The sequence below is a fragment of the Carettochelys insculpta genome, chromosome 3 (genome assembly GCF_033958435.1).
Source record: "Carettochelys insculpta isolate YL-2023 chromosome 3, ASM3395843v1, whole genome shotgun sequence".
Taxonomy (NCBI): Eukaryota; Metazoa; Chordata; order Testudines; family Carettochelyidae; genus Carettochelys; species Carettochelys insculpta.
Window position 1 is genome coordinate 43,799,287 of NC_134139.1, and position 13,466 is coordinate 43,812,752.

The window sequence follows — 13,466 nt, forward strand, 5'->3', positions numbered from 1 at the left end:
TTATATTTAGGAGCCTAAACTAGCTTGCCAAAATAATCTCTCTCTTTCTGAGACATATACACCAGAGCCACGTCTACATGAGTGGCTTTTCCTGGCAAAACTGGGCTTTTGTCAGAAAAACCCACAGCGCATCTACATGTAAAATGTGCTTTGTCAACAGTTTGTTGACAAAACCTGGGACATCCGCCAGCAGTGTTATACCTTTCCCCACCTAGGTATAACGTGTCTCTCAACAGTGTTCTGTTGACAAAACAGCCGTGTAGACACTCCGGGGGCCTTTTGTTGATAAACAGGGCTTCTGGTTCACCGGGCAGCCCTGTTTGCTGAGCTTCTGGTCAGCTGTTCTGTCGAGAGAGGGCCGGGCAGTCTGGCTGATCCCTGTCAACAGAGCAGATTGCTCTTTTCATCTGTTTTTGTGTGTAGCAGTGTCCTATTGACAGACATCCTGTCTGGAAATCTCTTCCAAGAGTGACATCTGTCACCAGAGGCTGCTTGTGTCGACTTGGCCCAGGAGTGGAAGACTGCAAATTTTAAGTCATAAAAGTGATAAACTAACCGAATGGTTGGTCTGATCCTAAGAATCATGCCTACCAATCCTTCAAAATGCTCCTGACATGGATGTTTTCATATAAATTATTAACTGTATAATAAACATTATTTTGTTGATCAAATTGTGGTTTAACTGTGTTCTGAAATTGTGCTATTACTTGAGACTTGGCAGTGTTATATAGTGATTCTGGAATACAGTTACAGCATGGTTTAGTTTCAACTATGCAGGCAAAACAAACTGTATTTTAATTGACTTGGGACACTGTTGTGAGTGTACCAATACAGTAGTTTTTACAGTGTAGGCAGGACCTACTTTCGTTACTCAACCAACCATGTTTGTTTGTTTGTTTTTAATTGGATCACTTTGTAAAGGAAACATTACAAAAAGTCTTCAAAATATAAAATTATTTTTCCTGAGGAAATAGCTTATCTTTTTAAAGAAATCTTCCAAATAAAATATAAACTAATATTCCTTGTGAAACTGTAGGCGATTTTCAGTCTCTTTTGGCAGTTTTCACAATTCACAAGCCATTCAATTTCTGTTTGTCAGGAAAGATGAATTAGTAGTTATTATAAACAATGCCTTGGCTTCTGAAAAATCTATAATGCCTTTAATTAAAATAAATGAAATCAAACTGTTCACCAAATGTTTTTTTCCCTAGCCTGTCCTCATTTTTAAGTATTGTTTAGGGTAAGGTAAAAGCATCTGTAGAGCAGCTGCTGGTCAGCTAGAGTAATGCCCCTTTTTGCAGGTGAAACAGTTGGCAAAATTGTTTTTTCTTTTTCATTTGTTTATTTTATAGAGCCAGAAACAATATAAATTTATACTCTTTTGAAGAGGCAAGATTTTCTTCATCTTCCTGAGCTTTATAAAAAATATTTTTGTAGAGGGGGTTTCATGAAGTAGATTGGACAGCTTGTGGGTAATCTGATTGCTTGTGCTGTTGTAGCAGTATGAAAACTGAGGGTCTCTTGCTGTTTGTCTCTCGTTTTGTGGAGCTAAAATTGTTTTTAACCATAAAATTTGCGATGGAAATGTTCACAAATGTATCCTAACATAATTACAGGTATTTGACAAAATAATAAATAAACAACAACAAATACTATTCTGAAAGAATTTCAAAATAGAATCACTTTTATTCTTTCACTTGGATTTTGGCTTTAAACAAACTGGCAAGGAGCCAATAACCTACCTAATTTAAATGACTTACATGAGGCTTGAGGAATTTAAACTAAAATTAATATATAGACAATCTTTGTTACTACTTTATTTTAAAAAAAGCATACAGACAAAAGGGATAATGGCAGATTTTCTCCTATATTTGTAAGTACTTTAAGGTAGCGCTTTATTGATACTTGTTAGGCCTTTCCGCTGCTTTACTTTTAAGTATAAACAGTTGATTGAAAAACTCAATCTATAATATGTAAATCCATTTGGAGTAATAGTGCCAAGAAACTGTGAATAAAAAAAAAAGGGTCCTGGCAGCTGCGTCACAGGGTTTGATCACTTCAGGCTGGGGTGCCAGGAGATTTGAGACAGATGTTTTCAGACATGCGGCATGCCTAAAACATTTCCAAGGGTTGAGCTACAAATAGTGACTTAATGAGTTAAGGAACAGGAGAAGTATGCGGGAGGACACAAGAGTTTATTCACCTCTAGGTGCACAGCCAGCCTCTTCACTTTACATCTGCTTGTCAGAGTTTGCTGTTTAAACTGTCGTGCCCTTGGTATTGCTCTTTGTCTGACTGTGAATAAAGTGCAGCATTGTGATAGCTAATCCTACTCTAGTGACTTGACTTTAAATGTGGTTTTGGAGTGCATCCCGGATTTCTGTTTGCTAAGCTTCCTACTCCTGTTCCAGAGACACCACTGGAGATCGATGAGAGAGAGTACTGCAGACTGCCTCCTCCTATAGATCTGTTGCCTTTTTCTTTTTATCCTTTGAAGGAAATCAATGGATACCAAAGTGATCTGTTTGTTTTTCTTTTTTTCTTTACCTCCACTCACAGTGGGAAATCACACTGGCCGCATCAAGGTGGTCTTCACACCCAGCATCTGTAAAGTGACTTGTACCAAGGGCAACTGTCAGAACAACTGTGAGAAGGGAAATACCACCACCCTCATTAGTGAAAATGGTCATGCAGCTGACACCCTGACTGCCACTAATTTCCGAGTAGGTAAGTACCCTCAAACCATACTCTTTTTAGCTTTCTGGGCTAACAGAGAGAGGAGGATTTTTAGTGATTAGTATCAGTTCTGTGTGTTACTCTTTGTGTGGAGAAGGTGTACTTAAGTAAAAGCACTTGTATGTCAGACAAGTTTGTTTTTTTCCTTGTGAAATGGTCTTGATAATTTCCCAACATCCTAAAGAGGCTATATAACTGCATTTATAATCCAAAATGTCAGTTGCAGGATTACAGTATAGCAGACTGTAGCTTTTGCTTTAAAACAAAATAATTGACAAACAAAAAAGTTGATAACTCCAAAGCTTGGATTAGTACATTCTGAAAGATGTGATAGATGCCAAAAAATGTTGTGTTTATTTAAACTGTAGTGAATTAAGGTGGAAACTAGTTTGAAGTTAATAAAATTATCCTGAAAAGCTCTGTCAGAGGGTTGCTTGATTTTACATTCCTATGACAGTGGAGTTCCCAGCTTACAATTTTTGCCTTTTTTGTGCTGTGAATAAAGCAGATTTATTATGTATCAGATTTCTTAACAGGAGATTGAATTTTTAGAAATATAATTAATAATTGTGACATACTGTAATTTCTCTGTTGGAAGAAGTCATATCGCTACTAATACTTATATTTCCATACTTGTCTATCACCTAAAACTGTTAAATTATGGTGAAACAGATCCTGAATAATTTGTGGGATAATTTGTTTATATAGTTTAATTCCATTATGTGACGGTAGTACCTCTTGTACAAATACATTTTTTGTGTAAATTAAGAGAAGTCCATATGTGTAGAGGTAGGTATGGTATGTAGTCTTTAAATTCTTTATTTCTCAAAACATATCCTTGCTGCTGTTGAGAGCGTTTTTTTTTCTATTATAAAAATCCTATGGTATTTTCATATCCACTCCTTTTTTATCATTTGTTTTGCCAGTGTGCATTCAAGCATTCATTGATACATACGTTATAATTTTAGTTTCTTGGTAATATAAACAAAACGTTAGGCAGCATTGGTGCTAGCCAATGCTGCCCTTTTAAAAATGCACTGTATTTCGTTCTCTGAGGGGGAAGATTTTTCAATTCTTCTCTTACATAAAAACAGAAGATACCAAGTACTGAATAGTCACTCTAAGGCTGTTACTAGATTACCTTGCTGTGGATGCAAACTCTTTTGAAATCAAAGCACACTCCTTGACAATTCACATTACTATTGTATTCTCATTAGCATAACTTAGGTCTTATTTTGCTTTAAAAACAAGGTTTGTAAAAAGAGGAACGTGGCTATTCTGACACCTTTTTTTCTCTAAAAAATGGATTTTTACTAATGAGTGCTAAATTAATTGTAATTGACATTTACTATTAATATGGGCTTTTATTAATTATTGGCAATTGCCATAGCTAAGCAATTTCCTTATTTGACTTTATTTTTGATAAAAGGATAAAACATTGAGGGTGGAAACATATAATTCATTTGCTATGTAAAGATGTGCTGTAATCTTTCTTATTCACCAATATTTGAAAACTTAGAGAGAGAGAGAGAGAGAGGAAATCAACTTGTTAAAACATGTAACACCCTTTCTTTCCTGGCCTTAGGCCAGGTATTTTTTGATTCAGCATGAATAATAGTTGCTACTTAAAAAGACTCAACAAAACCAATAGTATTCGGTGGAAAGGAAAAGGAGTGTCATGTTTGGATGTGCATATTAATAAATCATTTTACATGTATGGATACTTATTAATTTAGTTACATTCATCATAATATAGCTTTCTACATCATGCACTTATGTTATAGACAGAGTTTGTTAGAAAAACTCAAAGCAAGACTTTTGCTCTCAGAATAGTTATCCTCATAAAAATTAAGATGACTAGGATCTAAACAATGTTTTTAGACTCTCCAGTTATAAATAGCCTGTGGATTTAAATATTTAAGAACAGGACCAGGGCTGAACCAATGTACCTGTAGACTCAATTACTTCAGTAGCCCCTAATTTTCAGGGATCTCTTGACTGATTGAGGGCTTAAAAGCATATTTTTAATGGTGTTCTGTGTGGTACAAATGTCTCAATTCTGATACTTGACAGATGCCTCTTATTAAATTAGATGGGATTAAGACATTCTCCTAACATATAGGCTAATGATAATCTGAGCCATGTCAGATTCTCCTTTCATTTTAATTTTTTAGTATGTTTTATTTATTCTGTTGGCTGAAAAGACCCTGGTACGTTATTGTTTAAAGCTGCACAGTGTAAAATTAAAGATGGATGTGCAGGTGGTTTGTGTGATTGTTTTCTGTTGAAGATGTGCTGCTATGAAAACACCTTGTTTGGGTCAGAGGAAATATGTTTCTTCCTCGAGTGTCCCCGTGGGTGCTCCACGATAGGTGTTGGGCTCGCCCCAGCTCCGCAAGTCGGATCTTTTCAGCAGTTTCTGCCGGACCGCGCATGCGCCGGCGCGCACCGCTCCCTTGCGCGCTCCTGGCCGCGTGCGCGATCCGGTCCCCGCCAGTTCCTCTTTAACCACCATCGGCTGCAGATGGAATCCGCTCAGGCTACGGCCAGAGTTAGCGTATTCAATGTTTTTAAAGCGTTTAGAGCTTCTTTTTCAGTCTTTATCTTAAGTTAGCTTGTTATTGTTTTCAAAAAAAAAAAAAAAGAGAGTAAAAAGTAAAGTTTTACAGCCTTAGTAACAAGCGGAGCAGCGGAGGCCTGGGGACGTAAGGCCATTAGGCCTCCTGCCGCGGCAGGCTGAGTCCAAGAGGGGAACAGGCACAGAGAAGGTGCAAAGTACCCTATTAACAACTCAAAGACTCACCACAATGTCCTCTTCAGGATTCAAAAAGTGTGAGTCATGCCACAAAGCGATGCCAGCCTCCAATGGGCACAGAAATGCTCCTTCTGCGCAAAGCTCACAGCCAGAGCAAGGAAGGACAGGGAGATGTGGCTGAAAATGCTGCTCTTTGACAAGGCCCTCCAGCCAGATGCGCCAGAGCGGTCTCAGCAGGAGGGACCCAGAGGGGCCCATAAAAGGAAAGCTGCTTCCCTAACCCCATCAGCGCAAAAACGGAGGAAGCTTCCACCAACCCGATCCCTGCCAGCAGCCACAGCGAGCGGGATGGGTGGAGCGCATAGCCCCCAGCCGCAGTCACAGCTGAGCGGTGGCGGCACGGAGACGCACGTGGCAGAGGCTGAGCCTCCAATAATCAAACAGCCGCCCTGCACCGAGGGCAGGGCGGCAGCCAGGCAAACGCTGGAACTGGTGGTGCTGCAGCTAGCGGCACCGACCCCCGGGGAACTGGCGGTGCAGAGCTTGCAGGCACGCGGCCTGCAGGCACCGGGGGAGACCACCCGTGCAGCACCGCAGCGGAGTGTGCCGAGCGCGGCGCAGAGATCCCCAACGCGGAAAGGGGCGGAGCCAGCCCCACAGGGGAGGGGAAAGGCAGCACAGAAAACCCGGCACCGCAGCCCTTCTCCAGACAGGGCTGCAGGGCTACTCGCTCGAAGCCCTCCACTTATGCTGCGGACTCCAACGAGGCGGCAGGGGTCACCTCCAGTATACCCTGAGCCCCCATCCCCATTCCTACAGCCAGCATCACCATGGCTCGGACCACCCAGCTCTTCCTGGGCTTTGAACCCCTGGAGTACTGCCACAAATCAGTCTCTCCATTATCTCAATCACCCAGACGATCTCGCTCCCCCAGACGCAGGGGGTATGCGCCTCTAGAGTGGTCCAGGTCTCCATCTCCGGAACAGTGCCTGTGTTGCCATGGTCGCCCCTATCATGTGGGGCATAGACACCATAGGCATACTCCCAGGGACAGATCCCCCCCAGACGGTTCAATATCCCCGAGGGCAATCGCGGACGGGGACGGAAACGCAGATATCTCAGGGGGAGTTGATACTGGAAGCCCGAGATTTTCCCTCGCAAGTATCTAGCGAGAGGATGTATCACTGTCAACAGGACCCAGAGGGGTCCAGAGAGGTTTACCCTAGCGGTTCCTCGCTATCTTCCCCTGACGAGGACACGGCCCCAGGGGACGTCCATCCTCCGAACGATCTCAAACAGTTCCAAGAGCTGTTTAAAAGGGTGGCCTTTACGCAAGGCATCCAAACAGCAGAGGTGCAGGAGAAACACCATAAGCTCCTTAAAAACCTGAGACCTCCGGCCTCTTCCAAAATAGCTATTCCGCTGATGAAGCAATCATGGCAGATTATTGCCACCACAATATGGCAGACCCCTGCGTCCCCTCCGCCTATAAACAAGAGAGTGGATAAGAAGTACTTCGTCCCGACGAAGGGCATAGAGTTCCTGTTCAGCCACCTGCAACCAAATTCTCTGGTGGTGGAATCGTCTCAACAGAGGTCGAAAACTTCTGAGTACAAGACGGGGGAACGGACAAGATGCCAAGAAACTAGAGTTGTTCGGCAGAAAGGTCTACTCCTCCTCTACCCTACTGTTGAGAATGGCGAATTACGCAGCGCATCTAGCGAACCATAATTTCGACAACTACTCCAGGCTGACTTTCCTCATGGACTTGCTTCCAGAGGACATGAAGCCGGTGCTGAAGGCCATAGTGCAGGAAGGCTATGCAGCCTCGAGGACAGGAGTTCAGATCGCCCTAGACGTAGCGGATACGGCAGCACGCTCAACAGCTATGGCAGTGGTCATGCGCAGGGAGTCCTGGCTCCAGACATTGGGTATCCCGAGGGATCTGCAGGCGAAGATCGTTGATCTCCCCTTTGACACACAGAAGCTGTTTGCAGTATCAACTACAGCGTCCCCAGTACCACAGGGGCTACAAGCAAGGGCGACATCAACAGCACCAACAGTACAGAACTCTCAGGCGACGTTCTCAACAGAGCCGTGCGTCCTCGGGGCAGGGCCAAAGGCCACAAGTTTGACACACAGATCGAGGGCTGCACTATCACTACCATCACGCAGTGTCATCCGAAGCTACTATTCCACCATCGCCTCTGACCATTCTACGACCAGTGGCAAAAGATCACCACAGTCAAATGGGTACTGGAGATCATAGCCACGGGTTACGCGATTCCCTTCCAGTTGCTCCCACCGCCACGACCTCCACCCAGACCCCACCTAAAGGACGCCTCCCACGAAGCGAGACTCAAGTGTGAGGTAGACCATCTCATGCTCATAGGGGCAGTGGAAAGAGTGCCGGAGCAACTTCGAGGGAAAGGGTTCTACTCAAGATACTTCCTCACAGAGAAAAAGACAGGAGGCTGGAGGCCCATCCTAGATCTTCGAGGCCTCAACCGGTACTTGCGCAAGCAACATTTTCGGATGATCACAGTCGCCTCTATACTTACGGCACTGGACGATGGAGATTGGTTCGCAGCCCTCAACTTACAAGACGTGTATTTCCACATAACTATTCACCCGGCTCACAGGCAAAGAACATTTTCAGTACAAGGTTCTGCCGTTCAGCCTCTCCTCGGCCCCCAGAGTCTTCACCAAGACCTTGACAGTGGTGTCAGCCTACCTGCTCAGATGGGGTGTTTATATTCCCATATCTGAAAAAAAAAAAAAAAAAAAAAAAGACTGCCTATTGAAAGGGGCCTTGAAGGAGGAGGTACTTCGCATGATACGCGTCACAGCAGACACGTTCTCTTCGCTGGGCCTGGTCATCAATCTGGCAAATCAAAGATAGACCCCGCACAGGACATAGAGTTCATAGGGGCACATATAAATTCCATCACAGCAAGGGTTTATCTACCAGATGCCCGCTTTCGCGCCATTGGTTCCCTCGTGCAAGTCATCACCTTCAGCCCTACGGTGCCGGTTCTGATGTGCTTACAGCTGCTGGGCCACATGGCAGCAGCAATGTTTGTGGTACAGAACGCCAGATTGCATATGCGCAGCATGCAGCACTGGCTGGCGAGCGTCTACAAACCGGCAGCACACACCGTCCACAGGGTGGTGTCGCCCACGACAGAGGTGCACAGATCCCTGCAATGGTGGGTGAACCCCAAGAACATGCTAACAGGGGTGCCCTTTCACCAACCACAAATATCTGTTTTTCTCACTACCAACGCCTCCCACATAGGGTGGGGATCACACATGGGCGAAAAGGTGACGCAAGGACTGTGGCCCTCCACGGAACAGTCACTGCACATAAATATACTGGAGCTCAGAGCAGTGTTCAACGCCTGCAAACACTTTCGAGACCATATACAAGGCAAGTGGTCGGGATCAGTACAGACAATACCTCCACCATGTTTTATATAAATCGGCAAGGAGGAGCTCGGTCCCGTGCCTTATGTGCGGAAACAGTCTGATTGTGGAACTGGTGCATCGCCAACAATATAACCTTGAAAGCCTCGTATTTACCAGGCGCTCACAATGCGAAGGCAGACCAGCTAACGAGGCGCTTCGCACTCACACATGAGTGGCAGATCCATTCCGATCTGCTACGACCGATTTTTCATGCAGGGGGATTTTCCCCAGATAGACCTGTTTGCCACTCAACACAACAAGAAGTGCTCACAATACTGCTCCAGGGCAGGACTGGGACAGGGGTCCCTGGGGGACGCATTCACGATCTCGTGGAGGGGCCCCCTGCTCTACGCCTTTACTCCCACAGTGCTTATCCACAAAGTCTTGCAGAAAGCCAGGAGAGAGAGAGCCCGAATGATCCTAGTAGTCCCACGGTGGGATCGACAGCAATGGTTCCACTTACTCCTGCGCATGTCGGACCGTCCACCGATGCCCCTCCTGGTGGCGCCGGATCTGCTCACGCAAGCCCAGGGTTCCATAGTGCATTCACACCCCCGAGGCCTGCGACTGCAAGCATGGTTAATCCATGGCTCAGCTCCCTAGAGAGCACGTGTATGGATGGAGTGCAACAAGTCCTAGAAAGTAGCAGGAGGACTTCCACCAGGAAGCCCTATAAGCAAAAATGGACTCGATTCACTGCATGGTGTTCTACCAAGCAATTAGCCCCCCTTGCTGCACCTATACCTGTAATACTAGAGTATTTACTGGACCCCAAGAGAGGCGGACTCTCCCTATCCTCGTTGAAGGTCCACCTTGCCGCTATATCGGCTTCCAGACATGAAGAGGAAGGGCACACGGTGTTTGCCCATCCCATGGTTACCAGGTTCCTCAAAGGGCTGGTAAACCTATACCCCCCTTGGAAACCGCTTCCACCTTCATGGAGCTTGGACCTGGTGCTTAATGCGCTAACGGGACCACCGTTTGAACCCTTAGCCACGGTTTCCCTCCATCTCCTTAAGATAAAGACGACCTTCCTTCTTGCAATCACGTCAGCTCGCAGGGTGAGCGAGCTTGCGGCAGTTATGGCAACGCCACCCTGCACAGTAATTTCCAAGGAGGCGGTAACCTTACGGCTGCATCCAGCCTTTGTTCCCAAAGTTTCTTCAGAGTTTCATATTAACGAACCTATAGTTTTACCCTTGTTTATCCAAAGCCTCATAACTCCAACAAAGAGGCGCGCCTACACCTCCTGGATGTGAGGAGGGCGCTGGCTTTCTATATAGACAGGACTAAGTCCTTCCAGAAAACGGATAGACTCCTAATCTCTCGCTCCCAAATCAAAAGGAGAAGATCTCTCTTCACAGAGAATCTCGAAGCACATCGTATCCTGCATAAAAATGTGCTACGAACTTAGAAAGACTCCTTTACTGGCCCCGCCTAGGGCTCACTCCACTAGGGCGGTGGCGGCATCAACAGCCTTTTTCAAGGGCATTGCACTAAAAGACATTTGCAGGGTGGCGACCTGGTCATCCTATGACACCTTCGCCAAGCATTATGCCCTTCACAGGGTATTCCAAGAGGATACCCGTCTCTCGACAGCGGTCCTCTCGGGGACAAGCTGCACATGAACCGATTACCCACCTCCTATCTTGGGTTACTGCTGGGTAGTCACCTATCGTGGAGCACCCACGGGGACACTCGAGGAAGAAAGAGAAGTTACTCACCGTAGTAACAATGGTTCTTTGAGATGTGTCCCCGTGGGTGCTCCACCACCCGCCCATCCTCCCCGCTTCAGATCTCTGTTGGTGTTTTACAGGGGCACCCGAGGCGGTTGGTCAAGGAACTGGCGGGGACCAGATCACACACGCGGCCGGGAGCGTGCAAGGGAGTGGCGTGCGCCGGCGCATGCGCGGTCCGGCAGAAACTGCTGAAAAGATCCAACCTGCGGTGCTGGGGTGAGCCCGATACCTATCATGGAGCACCCACGGGGACACATCTCAAAGAACCATCGTTACTATGGTAAGTAACTTCTCTTTTTACCTTTCTAATTTTTAAACTTATATTTACAGAAACATCAGTTTATCCTATAAGTGAAAATCATAATTTCACATATCCTATTTGAACAGTAAATTCTTAGTTCTCATAAGAGGTGCCCAAGGGAAAAATCAGAAAATGCTGTTTTAGACTTTTACTGATGCTTCGTGTAATTGCTTTAGGGAGAAGAAAAAATGTGTGTGAATGAGCAAGTTCAAATTGTGTGCTGGGAGCTCAAAATGAGTAGTTGTTCTCTTATGTTGTAGATGAGCTTCTATTCCTCATAATGAACAAACTTTCATTTTATGTTTATTTTCAACCTTAGAGATGCAAAATAGTGATTTGTCGCAGTTAGGATTTTAGGTGGAACATAAAGTGATGCCAATATTAAGGGTTCCCAAGCTTTTCCATTCTAAGAGGTCATTTTCAGTCTCCTAAAATTTGCTGTTTCTTCAGAGGAAACACTTAGGCCGTGTCTACAGTAGCCCCAAACTTCGAAATGGCCATGGAAATGAAGCCATATTCAGCACTTCATTAGCATGCGGGCGGCCGTGGCACTTCGAAATTGACGCGGCTCGCCACTGCATGGCTCGTCCTGACGGAGCGCCTTTTCGAAGGGACCCCGCCTACTTCGAAGTCCCTTTATTCCCATCTGCTCATAGGAATAAGGGGACTTCAAAGTAGGCGGGGTCCTTTCGAAAAGGAGCCCCGTCGGGATGAGCCGCGTGGCGGCGAGCCTCGTCAATTTCGAAGTGCCACGGCCGCCCGCATGCTAATGAAACGCTGAATATGTATTTCAGCGCTTCATTAGTAAACTTCACAATGGCCATTTGCATGGCTATTTCAAAGTTTGGGGCTAGTGTAGACACGGCCTTAGAATCATAGAATACTAGAACTGGAAGGGATCTTGAGAGGGCTGGTGCCCTGCACTCATAGCAGTTCCACACACCATGACTGGGTCTACACTTGCCCCCAGCTTCGAAAGGGGCATGTTAATCAGGGCGATGGGAGATTACTAATGAAGTACTGCGGTGAATATGCTGCACTTCATTTGGCTAATTCTCCCCTGTGGCAACTTCGAAGCTTCAAACTTGAGGGCTGTGTCTACACTTACCAAAAACTTCAAAATGGCCATGCTAATGACCAGATCGAAGAGTACTAATGAGGCTCTGAAATGAGTATTCAGCGCCTCATTAGCATGTCGCTGGCTGCGGCACTTCGAAATTGCTGCATTTCGTTCCCGCGTGGCTTGCCTGCATGGGGGTCCTTTTCAAAAGGCCCCCACCATTGAAATCCCCTTATTCCTCTGAGCTCATAGGAGTAAGGGGATTTCGATGGTGGGCTTCTTTCAAAAGGACCCCTGTGTAGAGGAGCTGCACGGGAGCGAAACGCAGCATTTTCGAAGTGCTGTGGGCGGCGCGTGCTAATGAGGCACTGAATATGAATTTCAGAGCCTCATCAGTATTCTTTGATCTGGCCATGCTAATGTCCATTTCGAAGTTTTTGGTAAGTGTAGGTGTAGCTGAGGAGTAAAGGGACTTTGAAGTAGCACGGTTGCTTGGAAATGCCCACGGCTACACGCATGCCAGCACTTTGAAGTTTGAAGCTTTGAAGTTGCCATGGGAGAGAATTAGCATAATGAAATGCTGTGTATTTACTACAACGCTTCGTTAGTAATCTCCCGTCACCCTGATTAACATGCACCCTTCGAAGTTGGGGGCAAGTGTAGACAAGCCCCATGTGGCTTTGCCCTGACAGATGTTTATATAACCTGCTTTTATGTATGTCCAATGATGGCTATTCCACAACCTCCTTAGGCAATTTATTGCAGTGCTTAACTATTCTGACAGGAAGCTTTTCCTAATGTCCAATCTAAACTTCCCTTGCTACAGTTTAAGCCTGTTGCTTCTTATCCCTATCATCAGAGGTTAAGGAGAATAATTTTTCTCCCTCTTCCTTATAACCTTTTAGGTACTTCAGACTTTGTGTATTAGTTCTTAGTCAGGGAGGACTTTTTTTTTCTTAAAATTTGCCCCAGAAATGGGCAACTAGTTTTGAACAATATACAGATTGAGAAAAATGTAATTTTTTTCAGCTAACTTTAAAAAAACAAACTTTTTTAAAGAGATCTATCACTTCTAGAGATGATAAAAATCTGATATTTGGAAGAGAGATAGTTCCAAGATTACAGAAATGCCTTTTCCTGAGTTAAATGAAATTTGGTTTAAAAAATTAACTTGCACATGAATTTCATTGCACTAATAAACTACCGATATGGCATTGGTATGAAGCATGTATGAACAGTAGGGGCTGGCAGCTTCTGTGGGCCCCCAGCCAAAGTGTGGGGGAGTCCTGGCTCCATGCTTCCAGAAGGGGTGGGGCTGAGGGCATCCAGACATCAGTGCCGCCCGGACCCTGGTGCCGACTTTCCCCACTGCCATTCCACTGTGTAGAGCAGTGCTCTGGCGCTCAG

General features: G+C 45.4%; 1 protein-coding gene across 9 annotated transcripts in view; it reads left to right on the plus strand.

Annotated features, from left to right (window-relative positions):
- The window catches only part of LTBP1 (latent transforming growth factor beta binding protein 1), a 336,231-nt gene that overhangs the window by 96,903 nt on the left and 225,862 nt on the right, over window positions 1-13,466 (plus strand). For 7 of the 9 annotated variants that reach the window (XM_074989698.1, XM_074989699.1, XM_074989704.1 and 4 more), the window contains one exon: window positions 2,560-2,727. In XM_074989698.1, the coding sequence (XP_074845799.1) occupies window positions 2,560-2,727 (168 nt within the window). Of the gene's footprint in view, window positions 1-2,157; window positions 2,728-13,466 lie in introns of those variants that run through there. The other 2 variants (XM_074989706.1, XM_074989707.1) reach the window with 2 other exon arrangements.